Raw genomic sequence first — 17,340 nt, 5'->3', positions numbered from 1 at the left:
GCAGCGACTGTGGCAGCACCGACAAGCCCTGGTGCAATACGTTCTGACGTATAGCCTGGGCCAACGAGATTCAGAGGTGGGGCAAATCACGCTGGAGGAGTGGTCTCAGATCAGGGACCTATGCACCCTTCTGCACAGTTTTGAAATGGCGACGAAGATGTTTAGTGCTGACGATGCCATTATCAGCATGACTATTCCGGTGATTTACATGCTGGAGCACATGTTAAACAGAATTCGGAGTCAGGTGGTGGCACAAGAGGAGGTGGAGGAAGTAGAGGAGGAGGAGTTGTATGCGGAAGGGCTAACATCTGCAAGGTCCAGAAGGTCGGCAGCACCAAGGCGGCAGGCATGTGAGGGTGGGGGAGATGGTTTTACCAGGGCGCATGGTAGCAGCCAAACTAGTGAGGAAGGTGCAGGAGCCCAGGAAGAAGTGGAGAACGAACTGATGGAAGACTCATCAGATGAGGGAGACCTTGATCACATTTCTGTTGTGCGAGGTTGGGGGGAGAGGACAGAGGAAGGAAGCATGATTGTTACCTCGCCACCAACACAACAGGGACTTGGTGCTCCTGGATGCGCAACACACATGAGTGCCTTCTTGCTGCACTACCTGCAACATGACCCTCGAATTGTGAGAATTAGAAATAATCCTGACTACTGGGTTGCCACACTGTTAGATCCCCGGTACAAAAGTAAATTTGCAGAAATTATTCCTGCCATAGAAAGGGATGCACGCATGCAGGAGTATCAGCAGAGACTGTTGCAGAATCTTACATGTGCTTTTCCACAAAATACCAGTGGTGCACGTAGTGAATCTCACAGTTCCAACTTGCCAACCGTGGGACCGTCAAGTGTTCAGCACTCAAACCGTAACAGAACCACAGTATCTGCTGGTAACATCAATTTTGCGGAATCATTTCACCACTTTTTTTAGCCCATCCTTTGCAAGGCCACAGGAGACAAGAAGTCTGACACATAGTCAACGCCTAGAGACGATGGTACAGGAGTATCTCCAAGTAAACATTGAAGCCACGACTGTGTCACTGGACCCTTGCTCTTTTTGGGCTTCCAATCTGGATAAATGGCCGGAGCTAGCCACTTACGCCTTGGAGATCTTGTCATGCCCCGCAGCCAGCGTTCTGTCTGAACGTGTGTTCAGCGCTGCTGGTGGTGTGCTGACAGATAAGCGCACGCGGCTCTCCACTGATAATGTAGACAGACTCACGTTCATAAAGATGAACAAATCATGGATCCGAAACGACTTTTCTACCCCTGTGTCATCCTGGGGAGAGTAAAAGCTTGATGATTGGTTAAAATCACCCTACCAACCGTTTTAAGCTTTCAAATTACTAATCATGTTTATCTGTATCTTGACTGGAAAATAATTTGGGCTTTGTAGCAGTGTGCAGCACTGATCCTATTAGGCCATCTATAATAAGCTCCACCAGATTTAAAATTACTAATCATGTTTATCTGTATCTTGACTGGAAAATAATTTGGGCTTTGTAGCAGTGTGCAGCACTGATCCTATTAGGCCATCTATACTAAAGCTTCACCAGATTTAAAATTAATAATAATTTTTAGCTGCATCTAGCCCGGAAAATAATTTTGGGGCTCCGAGATGCGCAAGACACATAAGTGCCTTCTTGCTGCACTACCTGCAGCATGACCCTCATATTGTCAGAATTCGAAGTAATCATGACTACTGGGTTGCCACACTCTTAGATCCCCCAAACTTTTCGATCAACCTTTTCATTTTAATAAAGACCAAAAAAATGGTCATTTTTGAAATTCTAAGCATTAGCAGGTTGTTAGAAACTGAAATCAAACAGTTTTCAACTCAAAACTTTATTCTAGGTGATGTTACATTTTCACATAGGACCCCTTGTTCGAAAGGAGCTTCTGAACTCTCTCGTCCATTGAATTTGTCAGGTTTTGGATGGTTTCTGCTTCAATTGTTTTGCATGAGGACAGAATACCCTCCCAGAGCTGTTGCTTAGATGTGAACTGCCTCCCGCCATCATAGACACTCCTTTTAATGATGCTCCAAAGGTTCTGAATGGGGTAGAGGTCAGGGGAGCATGGGGGTCACACCATAAGTTTGTCCCCTTTTATGCCCATATCAGCCAGAGATGCAGATGTTTTATGTGCAGCATGAGATGGTGCATTATCATGCAGAAAAATGATCTTGCTGTGAAATACACGGTTCTTCTTCTTGAACCATGGCAGGAAGTGCTGTTTGAGAAAATCCACATACATTATGGAGTTCATCTTTAGCGCCTTCAGGGATCCTAAAGGGGCCGACAATCTCTCTCCCCATGATTCCAGCCCAAAACATTACTCCACCTCCTCCTTGTTGGCGCTGTAGCCGTGTTTGCGTGGGGTGTCCATCAACCAGCCATCCTCCACTCCATCCATCTGGACCATCGAGCGCTGCACGGCACTCATCCGTGAACAAAACAGTTTTGAAATCAGTCTTCATGTAATGTTTGGCCCACTGGAGCCGTTTCTGCTTGTGTGAAGTGGATAGAGGAGGTCGACAGGATGGCGTATGCACAGCTGCAAACCTCTGAAGGACCCTGCATCTTGTTGTTCGGGGGACGTTGGAGGCACAAGCAGCTTCAAAAACTTGTCTGCTGCTATGACAAGGCTTTTTTGCCGCTGCTCTTTCAACCTGACGTAATTGCCTGTAGGAAAGAGTCCTCAATTTGCCCTTATCAGCACGCACACGTGTGTACTGTGAATCAGCTACATACTTCTTGATTGCCAAGACACTTCATCCTGATCATCGCACAATGTTGATTGTAGTCATGCCTTGACCTAAACACTCCACAATTTGTTGCTTCTCAGCAGCCGACACATCCTTTTTCTTTCCCATTTTGGCAGAAAATGTAGGCTGCTTAATAATGTGAGAGAGCCTTCTTAAGTAGTCTTGCCTTTCATTGGACACACCTGCCAAACTAATTAGCACAGGTGTCTGCAATTGCTTACAGTGATATAAAGAGCCCTGACACACATCACCATCAATGAGTTTAACTGACAAACAAATTCTTCCCTTATCACTCCTAAACACTTTTTGCATAATAATTTGGAACGCGGTGTACATGTGCTTTTCCACAAAACACCAGCGGTTCACGTAGTGAATCTTACAGTTCTAACTTGCCAACCGTGGTCTGTATGGAGTTGTTCAATAAAGGGCCCAAAATTAAGATAACATAGATGGGAGAGGTCTCTATGAATAGGAATTCCTAAGTATTTGATACCCTGTGAGGGCCAGGCAAAGGGAAAGTTGGACTGGATGGAATCCTATATGGATTTGGGGAGGGAGACATCGAGGGCCTCAGACTTCGCTGCATTGATTTTAAAATTTGACCATGTAACAAAGTGATCTATTTCAGCCATAACAGCATGGATGGATATATGTGATTGAGTGATATATACTAGGACATCATCAGCAAATAGAGAGCACTTGTACTCGGTGCCTCCCACCTCAATCCACCTAATATTGGGGTTATGGCGAATTGATGAGAGCAGGTGCTCCGTCACTAGGATATATAAGAGAGGGGACAGAGGACATCCCTGCCTTGTCCCATTGGTGATTGTGAAAGGTGATGAAAATGTTCTGACGCACCCCCTGGGCCTTGGGACACCCGGAGCCGGACCCTTTTTGGTGGATGCTGGTGGTTGTAGTCTTCGTGGCGGCGACCCGGTTCCGTGGCTCAGGGCGGTCAAACCAGTGGCGGAACTATTTATGTGGTTTTGATGTTTAAATGTCCGACTACGCCACCCGTGGATTGCGGTCAGAGTGAACCGCCGCTACAGGGCAGACCGCTGAGGCTGGTGTTGTGGGTGCAGCAGCAGAGCGTAGCATAACTCCCCACGGGAGGAGTATAGCCTCAGGACAGTGTATGCGGAGGATGGGGGTGATGGTGCAGGGCAGCAGCAGTAACGACACGGAGTCAGTGATGCAGTCCAGGGCCTTTACTCACAGTTCTTATTATCCAGACCACGTCTGCAGGTAACGGCTGCCCACGTCGTACTGTGCTCACCAGGTGAGGGGCTCAGACAACTCCCAGATAACTTTGGAGCGCTTCACAGGACCCCCTTTGTGTGTCCTTTGTCTGGCCTTTCTTACCAACACTTCTGTCCGGCTGCCTCGGGCCTCCTCTTGGTAAACTTGGCGCCAGTTTCCCTGACCCTATGTGGTGCCTTCCTAGCGGGTGTAGCGAGGGGCTGCGCCACATAAAATGTCAGAGCCTCCGGTTTCTAGCTGAGGGTCGTTTCCTGCCTCCACTAGTTCGGGGACCGGTCTCCCCCTTTGGCCTGACCCCTCCACGCAGGTGGATTCGGGCGTGCGGTGGCGACTCGCCCGTCCGCACCCCTGGGATCCCTTCATTCCTCGTTCCTGGAGCCTTCTCTGCTCCTCTTCCTTCCTTCTCCCTCTTCCAGGCCTGGGCCTCTGTTACTAGGCCCGCCTCCGGAGCAGAGCTCATGCAGAGCCCCTGCTCCCTGCCACTTCTGCTCAGACTTCTCTGCACTGAACTAAGATGGTGCCCACCTTTTATACTCCCTTCTCAATGCACCCAGGAACTGCTTCCTCCCTGCTCCTGCACTACAGGGTTCCCCTTCCTCAGTGTTCCCTCCCCCCACTCCAGCCAGGGACAGGGACTGTCGTGCCCATCTCAGGGGCATATTGGTCGCCCTGCCCCACGGCAATGTGGTGTAATGCATGCAGGTGTCGGGTCCTGATCCACACTCCATCCTTACCTGAGAGTGAGATATCACACCTCTGGGTGAGGTGCAATACGTCTGTAGCAACCGAGCCCTCAGGGTGCTACAGTTCCATTTATCTTCAGCCTAGGTGACGTATTGCGATACAGGGCCGTGATTTTGGCTATAAAAGGGTCCCCTAGACCCCTACCCCAAGCTTTTTAAGAGAATCATATATGGCGTGCCAGGAGACTCTATGGAATGCTTTCTCAGCATCCAACGAGAGTATCTAATTACAAATTTTTAACTGCATCTAGCCCAGGAAATACTTTGTGCCTAGTAGCAGTGTCTGCTAGTCAGCGGATTATCCCGGCTGTTAAGCAAGCTACACCACCTGTAGTTTAGACACTTAATTTTTTCAAAGGAAATGCTTCGGGACCATGGGATACTCAGTGAAGAGCATCAGGAGGCACCCCAAGGCATAGGGGCTGGGACTGGCAGTAGGATGCCTTGCGGTGGACAGCCGAGCTCGATCCTTATAAAAGCTTTTTAACTGCAGCAGCTTTAGTGGACGCTACTGGAGCTGGAATTACGCGGCTGCTGGCATGAGACTTGCCCTCCAATAGATCCTTGTAAATGGATTTAAAGTGTATTCATTCAAATTAGAGAGACAATTTAAATTAAAAAGCTTAGAGCTGCCTCCACCACAGGGGGGCTCGCTCGACCCACCAGCGGACAGGCACCAGTATTGGGAGAGGGGGGCTGGCCATCAGGGTTCACCGCGGCTCTGGCACAAACCCGGCGACACGGAGGTGGCACGGGCAGGAGCGGACTGGCCGTGTCGGCTTCTCACTTTTTGGATTTTAGAAGGGCATGACATGCCTATATCTGTGTCTCCCCCTCCTTCTACTCCTCCACCTCTTTTCTTTTCGCATGACTATATGTACTTGTCACTTTTCCATGTGTTAGTTGTGTCTTCTGAGCAGTTTGTCAGTTTTTGGACACCTTTGAAGGTGTTTTCTATGTGTTTTTGTTTGCCTGCCATTGGTTTTAACGGTGTTCGAAGGTGTTCGACGAACCAAACCGAACTCGAACACTACGGGGGTGGCTCAACACTACTCATGACACTCCACAAACAAATTTCTCCTAAAGGCTCTAGGCACGAACAACCTCCCATGGGGAGTGTTAGATGGAGCATCATCTTGAGCTTTCAGAATCCCATCCTCCAAAACGGAGTCCAATGCCGCCACCACAACTCCTTTCTGTAAAATGCTCTCCTCCTCCTCGGCACCGACCATAGGATTGAAGCTGCGAGATAAAGCATTGGCTTTAACATTCTTAGTACCAGGGATATAGGTAACAGAAAAATGAAACCGAGAAAAAAAAAAGTGTTCACCTAGCTTGATGGGCATTCAAGCGGTTGGCAGCATCCAGATAGATCAAATTCTTATTATCTGTGAAAACCTGAACAGGAATTCTAGCGCCTTCCAAAAAATGACGCCATTGTTCAAACGCAAGTTTAATAGCCAGCAACTCCCGATTTCCAACATCATAATTCAGTTCGGTTTCCAAAAATTTTTTCGAAAAGCAGGCACAAGGATGTACTCCACCCTTGTTCTCCTGAGACAAAACTGCTCCGACCGCCATCGATGAAGCATCGGCCTCGACCAAAAAAGGCTTGGTCTCATCAGGCTGCATAAGGATAGGGGCAGAACTGAACCTCTCTTTGAGATACTCAAACGCTTCAATGACCTCAGTAGTCCACTGGGCCGTATTCACACCTTTCCTGGTGAGATCGGTTAGAGCTTTAACAATTACAGAAAAATTCTTAATGAATTTCCTGTAATAATTGGCAAAACCCAAAAATCTCTGTATAGATTTCAAACCAACAGGCCTAGGCCATTCCTGCACAGCCTGAACCTTCACAGGGTCCATCTCAAAGCCCTCGCTGGAGACAATGTAGCCCAAAAAACTAATTTTCTGCACAGCGAACTCGCATTTCTCCAGCTTAGCAAAGAGTGAATTATCACTCAATAACTGCAAAACTTCACGTACACTTTGCCAATGGGACTCCAGATCTGGTGAGTAAATCAAAATGTCATCCAAATACACAACCACATTCTTACCAATCAAAGGTCTCAGGATGTCATTAATAAGGTTCTGAAAAATTGCAGGAGCATTGGTAAGACCAAAAGGCATCACCAGATTCTCAAAATGACCTACCGGAGTGTTAAAAGAAGTTTTCCATTCATCACCCTCCTTCACTCGTAACAAATTGTATGCCCCCCGGAGATCAATTTTGGAGAACCACTTGGCCACCACTAACTGGTTAAACAAGTCAGGAATTAACGGCAATGGGTAGGAATTGCGTACGGTAATCTTATTAATTTCACGAAAATCCAGACCTGGACGTAAACCGCCGTCCTTTTTTTATTTTAACAAAGAAAAATCCAACTGCCACAGGCGACTTAGAAGGTCTAATGTGACCAGCAGCCAGGCTAGTCTGTATGTACTCCTCCAAGGCCTTTCTTTCAGGGATAGTCAGATTAAACAAGCGACTCTTGGGAAGAGTAACTCCTGGAACAAACTCAATGGCACAATCATAATCCCTATGTGGAGGTAAAACTTGCGACTACTCCTCCGAAAAAACCCTCCAAAAATCTTGAATAGGTACAGGTAATTCCCCTTTTTCCACAGCCGCAATGCGACCATTACAACATTTATGATAGTACTTCAGACTCCAAGACTTAATCACATTAGTAGACCAGTCCAATAAAGGATTGTGCAGTTTTAACCAAGGCAATCCTAGAACAACTGGAGAAGGTAAATTATCTAAAACAACTAAGTCCAAAATTTCTTGGTGAACTCCATTGATAGTGAGGGAAAATGCAGCGGTCTTGTGAGTAATACATTTCAAAGGAGTGTTCTCAATTGCAACCACAGAAATAGGTGATGACAAAGGTTTGGATTTCAATTTAAGGTTTTCCAAAAACCCTTTATCAATCACATTAAGTGTTGAACCGCAATCCACAAATACCTGAAATTCAATCAAATCTCCCTGCAGAGTAGTACTCCCAGAAAGAAATACTCCTGCGGAGCGTAAACAAGCTATACGGGTGTAACTGACTTTTTTTTTTTTTTTTTCTTAAACGACGCTCACAATACTTAATCAAGTGGTAAGCTTTACCACAATAAAGACACAATCCCTCGGTAAACCTCCGGTCTCTTTCCTGAGAGCAGAGCGACATCGCCCCAACCTCCATCGGTTCTCCGCCATCTGAGCAGATTTTATGGGGACTAGGACCTGACATTACAGGAGTCTTTTACCTCATTGAGCCTGCACCTCAGTCTCCTGTCCATACGAATAGCTAACTGCATAGCATCCTGCAGAGTCTCAGGTGTAGGGAATGCAATTAGCAAATCCTTAACCCTTTCACTCAGACCAGCGAGAAATAAACATCTCAGCGCAGGATCATTCCACTTAACTTCTGAAGCCCATCTCCTGAGGTGTGTGCAATAATTTTCAACATCATCTGACCCCTGATTCAAACGTCTGAGTTCTGATTCAGCACATGAGATTTGATCAGGATCGTCATATAATAGCACCATAGCAGAAAACAATTCTTCAACAGAACTTAAACACGGATCATTAGGCTGAAGAGAAAAGGCCCACCCCTGTGGTTCATTGCGCAAAAGTGACATAATAAAACCAATGCGCTGTGATTCATTCCCAGAGGACCTTGGTCTCAAACAAAAATATAACAAACAAGCATTTTTAAAGGAAAAAAATCTTGCTGTTTACCATAAAAAACATCAGGCAGTCCTACCTTGGGTTCGACAAAATGCGCTCCAGAACAGCTGCTCACGTGTTGCTGAAGCTCGGCCACCTCCAGAGACCATCCCTGCAGGCGTTGAGCCAAATCCTGGACGGAAACCATACTGATCCCCGAATTTCTTTCCTTTTAGTTTTTTGGGCTGGCCTTACTGTTATGATCTGCAACATGTACTAAGGAAAGATAGGGGAAAGCTGTCCCTACAGTAAGACTAAGCTGAATCCCTACGATGTAGCGGGCTGCCTGTTCCTAGTGAACAGACCCGTCTTAGTCCTCAGCTAGTTTGAACGAAGACCTATAGAATTAAGGGAGGGGTCCCTAAAAGAACTGAGGACTGGTACAAAAATGGGACACCTCCTAAACAGAGAAGTTGTTGCAGAACACGAAAAGACAAACTGACAAAAAGGAACTAGAGGTCCCAGAGGACCAAACAAACTTGACAGAGAAAGGCACCAAAGCACCAGGCTAGAGAAACAAACACTGAAGTCCTGCACAGCCACAAGGGCGGAGCTGGAATATAAAGGCATATGGTCACGTGACCACAAAACACAAGATGGAAAAAACAAACAGGAGGGTTCTAACACATTTTATTGAACACATCCAATTGTGATAATTATTTTTATTCCAAAATCTGTTGATTAAAGTGTACTTTGTTTGTGGGACAACTCCCTCTAAGGATACATATAACAGGCTTGTTGACTGTCTCCAATAACTGCCTGCAGAAATACACGTACGTAATGAAGTGTGTTTTTAAAGCAGCTGGACTATTTATTTTTTTACCTGTAATGGTTACATAACTACGTTTTCTGTTTTTCAGGTCGGCACACAAGATTTTGCCAGACGCTTTCACGCAACCTATGTCTCCTGGGCGGTGGCCTACCTCTTAGGCTTAGTTTGTCTAGTCCGGGCGTGCTACTGGGGAGCCATAAGAGTCAGCTATCCAGAACACACCTTTGCATAGAATTGTCCACTGTCCATCATTTCGTCTGATTTTCATCAAAAAGATTCTGGGTATTATCTTAATTTTAACCACTACACTGCTGTATTTACCTCAGAACAGAACCCTGAAAGTCTTCTGCTTGTAAAAGGGAATGTCCTCCCTCGTGTGTGGGGCGTTCTCATCATATCTGACTTTTACACCCGGGGCAGTGCCCACTTGCGCACGTGCCGTCAGCTACAGTCCACCACAGCTTATTATCCAGGTGCCTGGAAACTTTATAAAGGTGTGGGACGTGCTGGTGGCATGGGTGCACGTATATCAGGCAGTCAGGGTAGGGGTCGACATCCCATTATAGTCTCATCCCATGAAAACCCTTTGGCTGTTGAATTGCAGGTTGGTGTATTTCGGCTGCTGAAGGCTGACGGGGATCTGAGTTTCTTAAACGTTGCTGGGAAATCTAGGCCAATGTGAAGGTTTACTGTCCATATTCATGATATCTTTTGACAGGAGGTAGTTGTACATGAGCTGAATACCATTGCACTACGTAATATGCAACTTAGTTTTGTTCGCGCTGCTAGAATTTGAAGCTTTGAATATCTCGCCCGTGTCCATGTCCCTGCACTCGCCATTGTCCGGTGATGTGCTTCCAGCGTGTCATATACTAAGCAGTTTTCACTTTTATTTTCAATCTGTGCCATGGGTATTGTACGGCCAAACAAGAATAATACTGTGTTTCTTCCTGTTTATAATGCGGCTATAAATCTCTGGGTAAGGCTGTGTCTGTGACCTGTTGGGTGGGGAGATCCATGAGCCAGCTATTCTTACAGCCCGGAGTAGCGATGGCTTCCACAAAGATCAGTGACCCCTGTGGCATCTGTCAGCGATGAACATAAATGTAGAATAACTATCAAATACGTGTTTTGAGGCCTTATTGTATAGAAAGTGTTTTTTTTTTTTTTATATTATAGGGCTATTTCCAAAATATTTAGTTGATAAATTACTGATGGCTGCTGGTCCAACCGCTGGGTCCCCTCCTTCCCTGCAATCTCGAGATTGGTGCCCCATCCTCAATGGAGTGGAGATGTTCAAGCTTGGCCTCCACTCCATTCATTGTTTATGGGACTTACGGAGAAAGCCGAGCACAGTGTGGCGTCGAGCATGCGCAGCTCCACTCCATTCATTCTTTATGGGACATTCATAGTCTACAGAACTACAGGAGAAAGTGAAGCTCAAAGTTGATCATGCACATTGATGCTCTTCTATTCATGATCTATGGGACTGATAGTGCATTGTTGAGCATGTACACCTCCACTGCTTTCAGTTTCTACAAGACTGCCAGAGAAATCCAAAATCACCATTAAGCATGGAAACTTCCGCTTGATTCAAGACTCAGAGCACTAATTTTCGGGTTCCATAGCCCATTCTTGGGATCGCATCGGGTCCTAGCGATCAGACACCCAGCCATCAGTGAGTTGTCTTGTGGATAGGGAATAACTTAATCTTTTGGGAATAATTCTTTAAAAGTGCAATTTTGTTTCACGAGTTCCAGGATATCGTTGCTCCTACCTGGGATGACAAATTCTAGCAAATCAGGATTGGGGTGGATTCAGCATTTTCTGGAACCCTCGGCAGTCACTCTTATGCAGACTTGCCATCCATAATACCTTTTTTTTTTCAATGCTCTATTTTAATTCATAGGTTTCCAAAAATGATTTCTACAGCTCTCATTAATGCGAATAGGGGTCATGTATATCTGCTGAAAGTAAGTGCCAACCGGTGGTGGTTTTAGGCTGCTGACTTTTTAGAGTTTATCTCTAGGACAAAAATCACCAGTAGCGCTAGTATCCATCCCCTTATAAATGTATGGTACAGTTCTTAGGTGTGGCCCCTAACACGCTGAGCCGTCAGACAATACCGGAGTACAGGAAGGGTCAGTCTGCCCCTGCCCTGGATGTTTTCAGACCAGGGCTTTACGATGGCACTCATTGCAATTTGCTGGAAAAATCTCTGCACCATGCCTGTAATATCACTAATATTACCTCCTTGGCGTTACTCCACACATCGGGACTTCTGCAAGTCTCTTGGGTCCCCGGGCGCAGTGCAACGGGGCAATATTGTATTCTGCAGCATTGGATACATGTAAAGGTATATTCCCACACAGATGAGCTTTAATCATCTGAATGGGGTTGTATCATGCACATAGATTTCAGCAAACCCCATACAGATGACTAGGACAGTCAGATTTCTACAACTTACCTGTAGTGTTTGTATATACCCAGAAGCACATGAGCTCCTCTGTACGTAGTCCTGGTCTCGGGTCATTCTGCTCAAATAAGTCAATAAGAAATAGTCCATGACTTTTAGCGTCTAATATATACACTGTAATATAGATATACTTGTATTAAAAAAATAATAGTATATTTAATAAGGTGGAATAGCAGGCAACTTATAGTAACCGATATAAGAACTAAAATATACAATCTTTAAACTGAAGGAGACATTTCAACTTTAAAGAGAACGTGTCCATTTTCCAAATATCTATTTACAACATTTTACCTGTGTTCCATATAATTTAACAATTCCAGAGCATCTTTTTTTTAATAACTCTGTGTTGTCAAGTTCCTCTGTTATTCCTCCTAGATATTTCTGAATAAATTGACAAATGTGTGACCATTCACTTATTACAGGTATGTGTCCCTACACACTTTAAAGGGGTTGTCCACTACTTGGACAACCCCTTCTTGAGCTAAATGTTTGGCCCCAATAAAATAATAAAGCTTATACTCCCCCCCCCCCCCCCCCCCCCCCCCTCCCCCGGCGTTGTTCCAGCGGTGTCAGCACTCGCGGTCCCCGGGGCTCCAGTGCGGATGTTGTGACACGTGACCCCTGCGCCCAATCAATGCTGGCGTCACGAGCTTGAAGAGTGTGTCACAACAACAACACGGGAGTCCCGGGGAGAGCGGTTGCAGACACTGCGGGAACAGCGCTGGCAAGGGAGGTGAGTAGAAGCTTTATTTCATCGGGGCCAAGCAGGGGGTATGAGAAGGAGTTGTCCAAGTAGTGGACAACTTCTCTAAGTGTGTGTGTCTGTGCAGCCTACAGTGTATATCGGGGTGGTCCTCCTTCCGGTTCGTAGGCAACTGCATACTGTTTTATTTAGCTGTATAGGAGAGTGCAGCAGAATGCAGTATACGTGTCTTTAAGGTGGATCCCTATGGTGGACGGATGCCTCGGCATACCTCCTGGGTGTGAGCCCAACACTGGTTTTAGAGAGTCGGGGTGAGGGCTCACAATCATACTAATACCCAATTGTTAATGTATTCATAAATTTCTAGGAACATCAGAGGAACATCACAATGCAGAGTTATAATTTTTTTTTTTTTTTTTTTACCAAAACAGACCCATCAAAAGACCTGACAGATCCTTGGTAACCCAGATGCTGAGAATAAGGTCGATTTTACACAAGACCATTCTTGCATCGGATGTCCTGGCCGGACGGGGAGGTCTGTTCTCCTGTGAAAACTGCTTCATTGCCAAATGTGAAGTAGTTGGCTCAGGTTGGGAGAGCCGGCTCTCGGACCAGGTCGCCTGATCCGTGTGAAACCAGGCTAAGGAGACCTGATCTTTTATTCAAGGGAATCTGTCATGAAATTCATTCTGTCCAAAGCACAGGCAGCATGAAGCAGACACTGACTGCTATTACAGCCGTGAATGTTTTACTCTTCCAGAGAAAAAATACTCTGAAAAACAGGGCGGGGACTCTGCGTCTTCGATGACTAGTCCAAGAGGCCGGTCCTCCTTGTCTCGCTCCTCATGACTGACAGGTCTTTACTTATATAGGGAGAGACCAGTCCGTCTAGGGAAACTGGCTGGGGAGAACCTGCCAGGGACCAGACTCTTGGACTAATCATCTCTGATGCATAGTCCTCAGCCGGCTTCTCATAGTATGTCTTCTCTGAAACACTGCAATGTTTCAACGTAAAACGTAAACAGCTGCAATAATGCAGCCAGCGTCTGCTTCATGCTGCCTGTGGTCCGGGCAGTGTTGAATATCATGACGGGCTCCTGTTAAACATAACTAACCAATAGATCTTATACCTGGTGTACTTACTTTAAAAATCCATGTTAAAATGCTCATCTTAACATCCAGATTATACGGCCATTCAAGGAGAGGATTATACAACCATTCTGACTTTATCAAAGTAAGTACATCTGTCTCATCAGATCTCATAGCTCTTCTTTGATAATGTATGCTATTTTTTATTGGCGAATTTGAGGACAAATTCATTTTAAGGCTCCTAGTCAGGTTAGATTACATACAGAATAAAGTCGGACGACCCTCCTGAGCATTTGGTGTGTGGGAGACTGTTATCCATGAGGATTTGCATTTTGAATTCCTTCTGTACTAAGAGGAGATAAGCTGCCATCACAGCTACTGGGCTCGCGGCCTTCTCCTCTATCCCTGTTGAAAATGCATATGCGCTGAGCCGAGTTGAACATTCCTGTGTATGGGGGAGTTTGAAGAGAAAGTTGACGGTTACCCAAGGGTGTATGGACCTTTTAGTTATCTGGTGCTTCGGTACAGCCATCCCTCACTGCTTAAAGGGAACCTATCAGATCAGATGATAACAGTATTACCTACATATATGGGGTTAATAACATTATGAAGGTGCCCGGCCGCTGTACAGAAACTGCAACACTCAGGAGAAAATTAACTTTATTTCTCCTAGGAGCCGCCAGCTTTCAGTCATGCAGGCATGTCCGGAGCAATTACAGTCACCGATCACAGCACTGAGAGCGACTGCTATAAGCACGGCCTGTCACTGACTGACTGACAGCTGGCTCTGTACTGATGAACTCACTGCAGAGCCGGCTGTCAGTCAGTGCCGGGCTGTGCTTACAGCAGTCGCTCTCAGTGCTGCGATCGGTGACACTAGTTGCTGTGGCCATGCCTGCATGACTGAAAGCCGGCGGCTCCCGGGAGAAATAAAGTAAATTTTCTCCCAGGTGTTGCACTTTCAGTACAGCAGCCGTGCATTTTCAGAACGCTATTATTCTGCAAATTTACCATAGGTTAAAGGTGTTAACGGACCTGACTGGTTAAAAGTGTTAGTAGTTAGAGGTCACTGAGACCACTTAGGTATTTTCAGGAATAATTCACCCTGCAGTATTTCTCGTTACACATATCACCCGTTTAATCTGAGCCATTATTTTTTCATTTGTCATGACTTTTGCACTTTTTTGGCTCTTGTTGTCGTCCGCCATTAAGCTGCCGCACGGGACAAAATGTAAACTAAGTGCACACTAGTAAAGTAATAACCAGTTTAGCCGTCACCCATCCTCTGTGTATTAGTAAGTGTACTTCTCTGGATATTACGATTTCAGGTTAATGTGTTGGTTCTTCCCTTTGCGATGTGTGGGAGGGCTGAAGTATTTGCGCTTTCCACGCATTGATCTCCAGCAGGATTACATGACGTATGTACCAATGGTAGGATGGTTTTTTTTCTTGCGCGGTACCGCTTTACTCAAGGATATTAATTTTTTTTTCTACAAATATGAGAAGCTATTGTTTTCAATGTCTAGGATGTTCCAATTCCACTTTATATCATTTCCTTACCAGAGTTGGTGGATGTCTTTTATCTGATTTTTATGTGGCGGCACAAAGCATCCTGGCGGACGGGGTGGGGTTTTTACAGTCTGCGCTTTGTCTGGATGCGATGGAGGTGGGTACTTTGTGCCTAGTGGCTCGGTGTTCATGCACCGTGGATGAGCCTGGTTGTCTCCATTGTACATAGACAATGGTTAGGCTTTAGATATATGCTTGGCCCAAAGAAACCTTGTCCAGTATGAATAATGCCTGTGACTTCTTGAACACTAGAAAATCCTTATGTAACATCACGAATAGCTTAATGTATATTGTACATTGCATCTAGGTGGCGTCGCCTTGTTCAAGAACCATAGAGCTTTGGCTGAGACCCTACAGATAACTTATTCACTCCGTGTCGCTGTCTCTGTGTTTATTTCTTTTTCTGAATTTAGACAAATTGTAACCTTGTTAGCAAAATAAAGAAATTTAGGAAACGTGGCTATTTTATCCAGATGCCAGAGCACAATATTCTGTATTTCCTAAGTTCTGTTACCTGTTTGTATGATGTATATTACTATTAGCTTCTTTAGGAACCTCTTGTATCTTTTAAATAATACGAATAAAGATTATTATACAAACGGAGTTAAATATTTTGTTGTCCATGCCCCCCCCCCCCCACCTCTTCCAAAAAAAAATTCACCTGTGAGGCTAGCAGTACCAGTATGGCAGTATTGCACCTCCTACAGAAGCTGTCGCTCCGTATTCCTGGCTGGTAAATCCGCTAAGTGACAAGGTGAATGGGGAACACATCGGTTTAGCAATGAAGGACTTTAGGAGATTTGCGGACACAGCTGCATGCATTCACCCAGCGCCATTCACTACTCAATATAAAGCTGCGTTAAGGGAAACCTGTCAGTCGACTGCTGTCCAAACCAAGGAGGGCATGAATCGGAGGCTGGCTGCATAGTCTAAAGAGTAGCCATTGTTTTAACCCTGTTTTCATATTAGTACACGTGAAAATAAGAAACTTTGTAATATATCTTATTGGAGAAATCTGCTTCTTTCTCCTCCAGGACTGATCATTCAATGGGTTGTCCACTATTAGGACAGCCCCTTCTTGAACTAAATGTTCCTATACTCGCCTCTCGTGTTGGCACCGTTAAAGTGGGGTTGGCGCTCGGGTATCGGGGCTTTGGTGTGGTGGAATGACACGTGGTGACCGGCACCCAATCAGCGCTGAAGTCACTGTCTCCGCCTAGGTATGGATTGAACATGAAGAGGAAGTCGGAGATCAGCAGCAGCTCGGACTTCCTCTTCATGTTCAATCCGTACGTAGGTGGAGACAGTGACTTCAGCGCTGATTGGGTGCCGGCATCATGTGTCACAACACCGAACCAGGACCGCGAGGGCTGACACCGCTAGAATGGTGCCGGCACGGGAGAAGAGTATAAGCTTTTTTATTTGATCGGGGCCAAACATTTAGTTCAAGAAGGGGTTCGCAAAGTAGTGGACAACCCCTTTCATTTTCAAAATTCTCAATTTACAGGTAAAATCTATAACATCTATAGTATCAGAAATTTGGACCTAGGAATGCCATTGATTAAAATAGAGATTCACTTTTAAAGGCCTTGTCTGGTGTGTGATACTCCGTAATGCTCTGCGTCCATCTTTCTGGGGTTAGTGCATTCCTAAGGCTGCGTGCCCACGTAGCGTTTTTCAAGCGTTTACGCTGCGGAATTTCCGCAGCGTAAACGCTTGTTAAACGCTAGGTAATCCGCTCCCCATGGTCCCCAAGGGAATTCCGCAAGTTCTATGCCCACGCTGCGGATTTTTCCGCAGCGTTTATGCTGCGTTCAAAAATCCACAGCATGTTCATTAATTTTGCGTTTCCGCAAGCGGAATTGCCTTGTGCAATGCATTAAAAACGCAAGGCAATTCCGCATGTGGTAAGCGCGCAATAAACGCGTGCGGAATTCCGCATGCGTTTTTCCGGGAGAGGACATGCGGAAATGAAGCAGAAATTTTCTGCTTCATTTCCGCAATGTGGGCACATAGCCTAAAGATTGAGGGTATGTGCAGATGATCAGTAAACACTGCGGATTGGACGCAGCACACTTGCGCTGCGTGCAATCCATAGCGGCCAGATGTTACCCAGGGCTGTGGAGTCGGTAAGCCAAACCTGCGACTCTGACGCCTCAATTTCCCTTACACCGACTCCACGACTCCCATGTATATTGCTTATATTTAAGTGAAAAATTTATTGTAGTACA

General features: G+C 45.7%; 1 protein-coding gene across 1 annotated transcript in view; it reads left to right on the top strand.

The window, feature by feature from the left end:
* Positions 1 to 12,286, top strand: part of PIP4P2 (phosphatidylinositol-4,5-bisphosphate 4-phosphatase 2) — a 111,559-nt gene extending 99,273 nt beyond the window's left edge. Inside the window, exon 7 of the mRNA XM_073679572.1 lies at positions 9,361 to 12,286. Within this exon, the coding sequence (XP_073535673.1) occupies positions 9,361 to 9,504 (144 nt within the window). The 3' untranslated portion in view covers positions 9,505 to 12,286. The remainder of the gene's footprint in view (positions 1 to 9,360) is intronic.
* Positions 12,287 to 17,340: the final 5,054 nt, after the last annotated feature.

The sequence above is a fragment of the Phyllobates terribilis genome, unplaced genomic scaffold (assembly GCF_046119375.1).
Source record: "Phyllobates terribilis strain yellow unplaced genomic scaffold, ASM4611937v1 Scaffold_4__5_contigs__length_816908805, whole genome shotgun sequence".
Taxonomy (NCBI): Eukaryota; Metazoa; Chordata; class Amphibia; order Anura; family Dendrobatidae; genus Phyllobates; species Phyllobates terribilis.
This window is presented reverse-complemented; position numbering and strand designations above follow the sequence as displayed.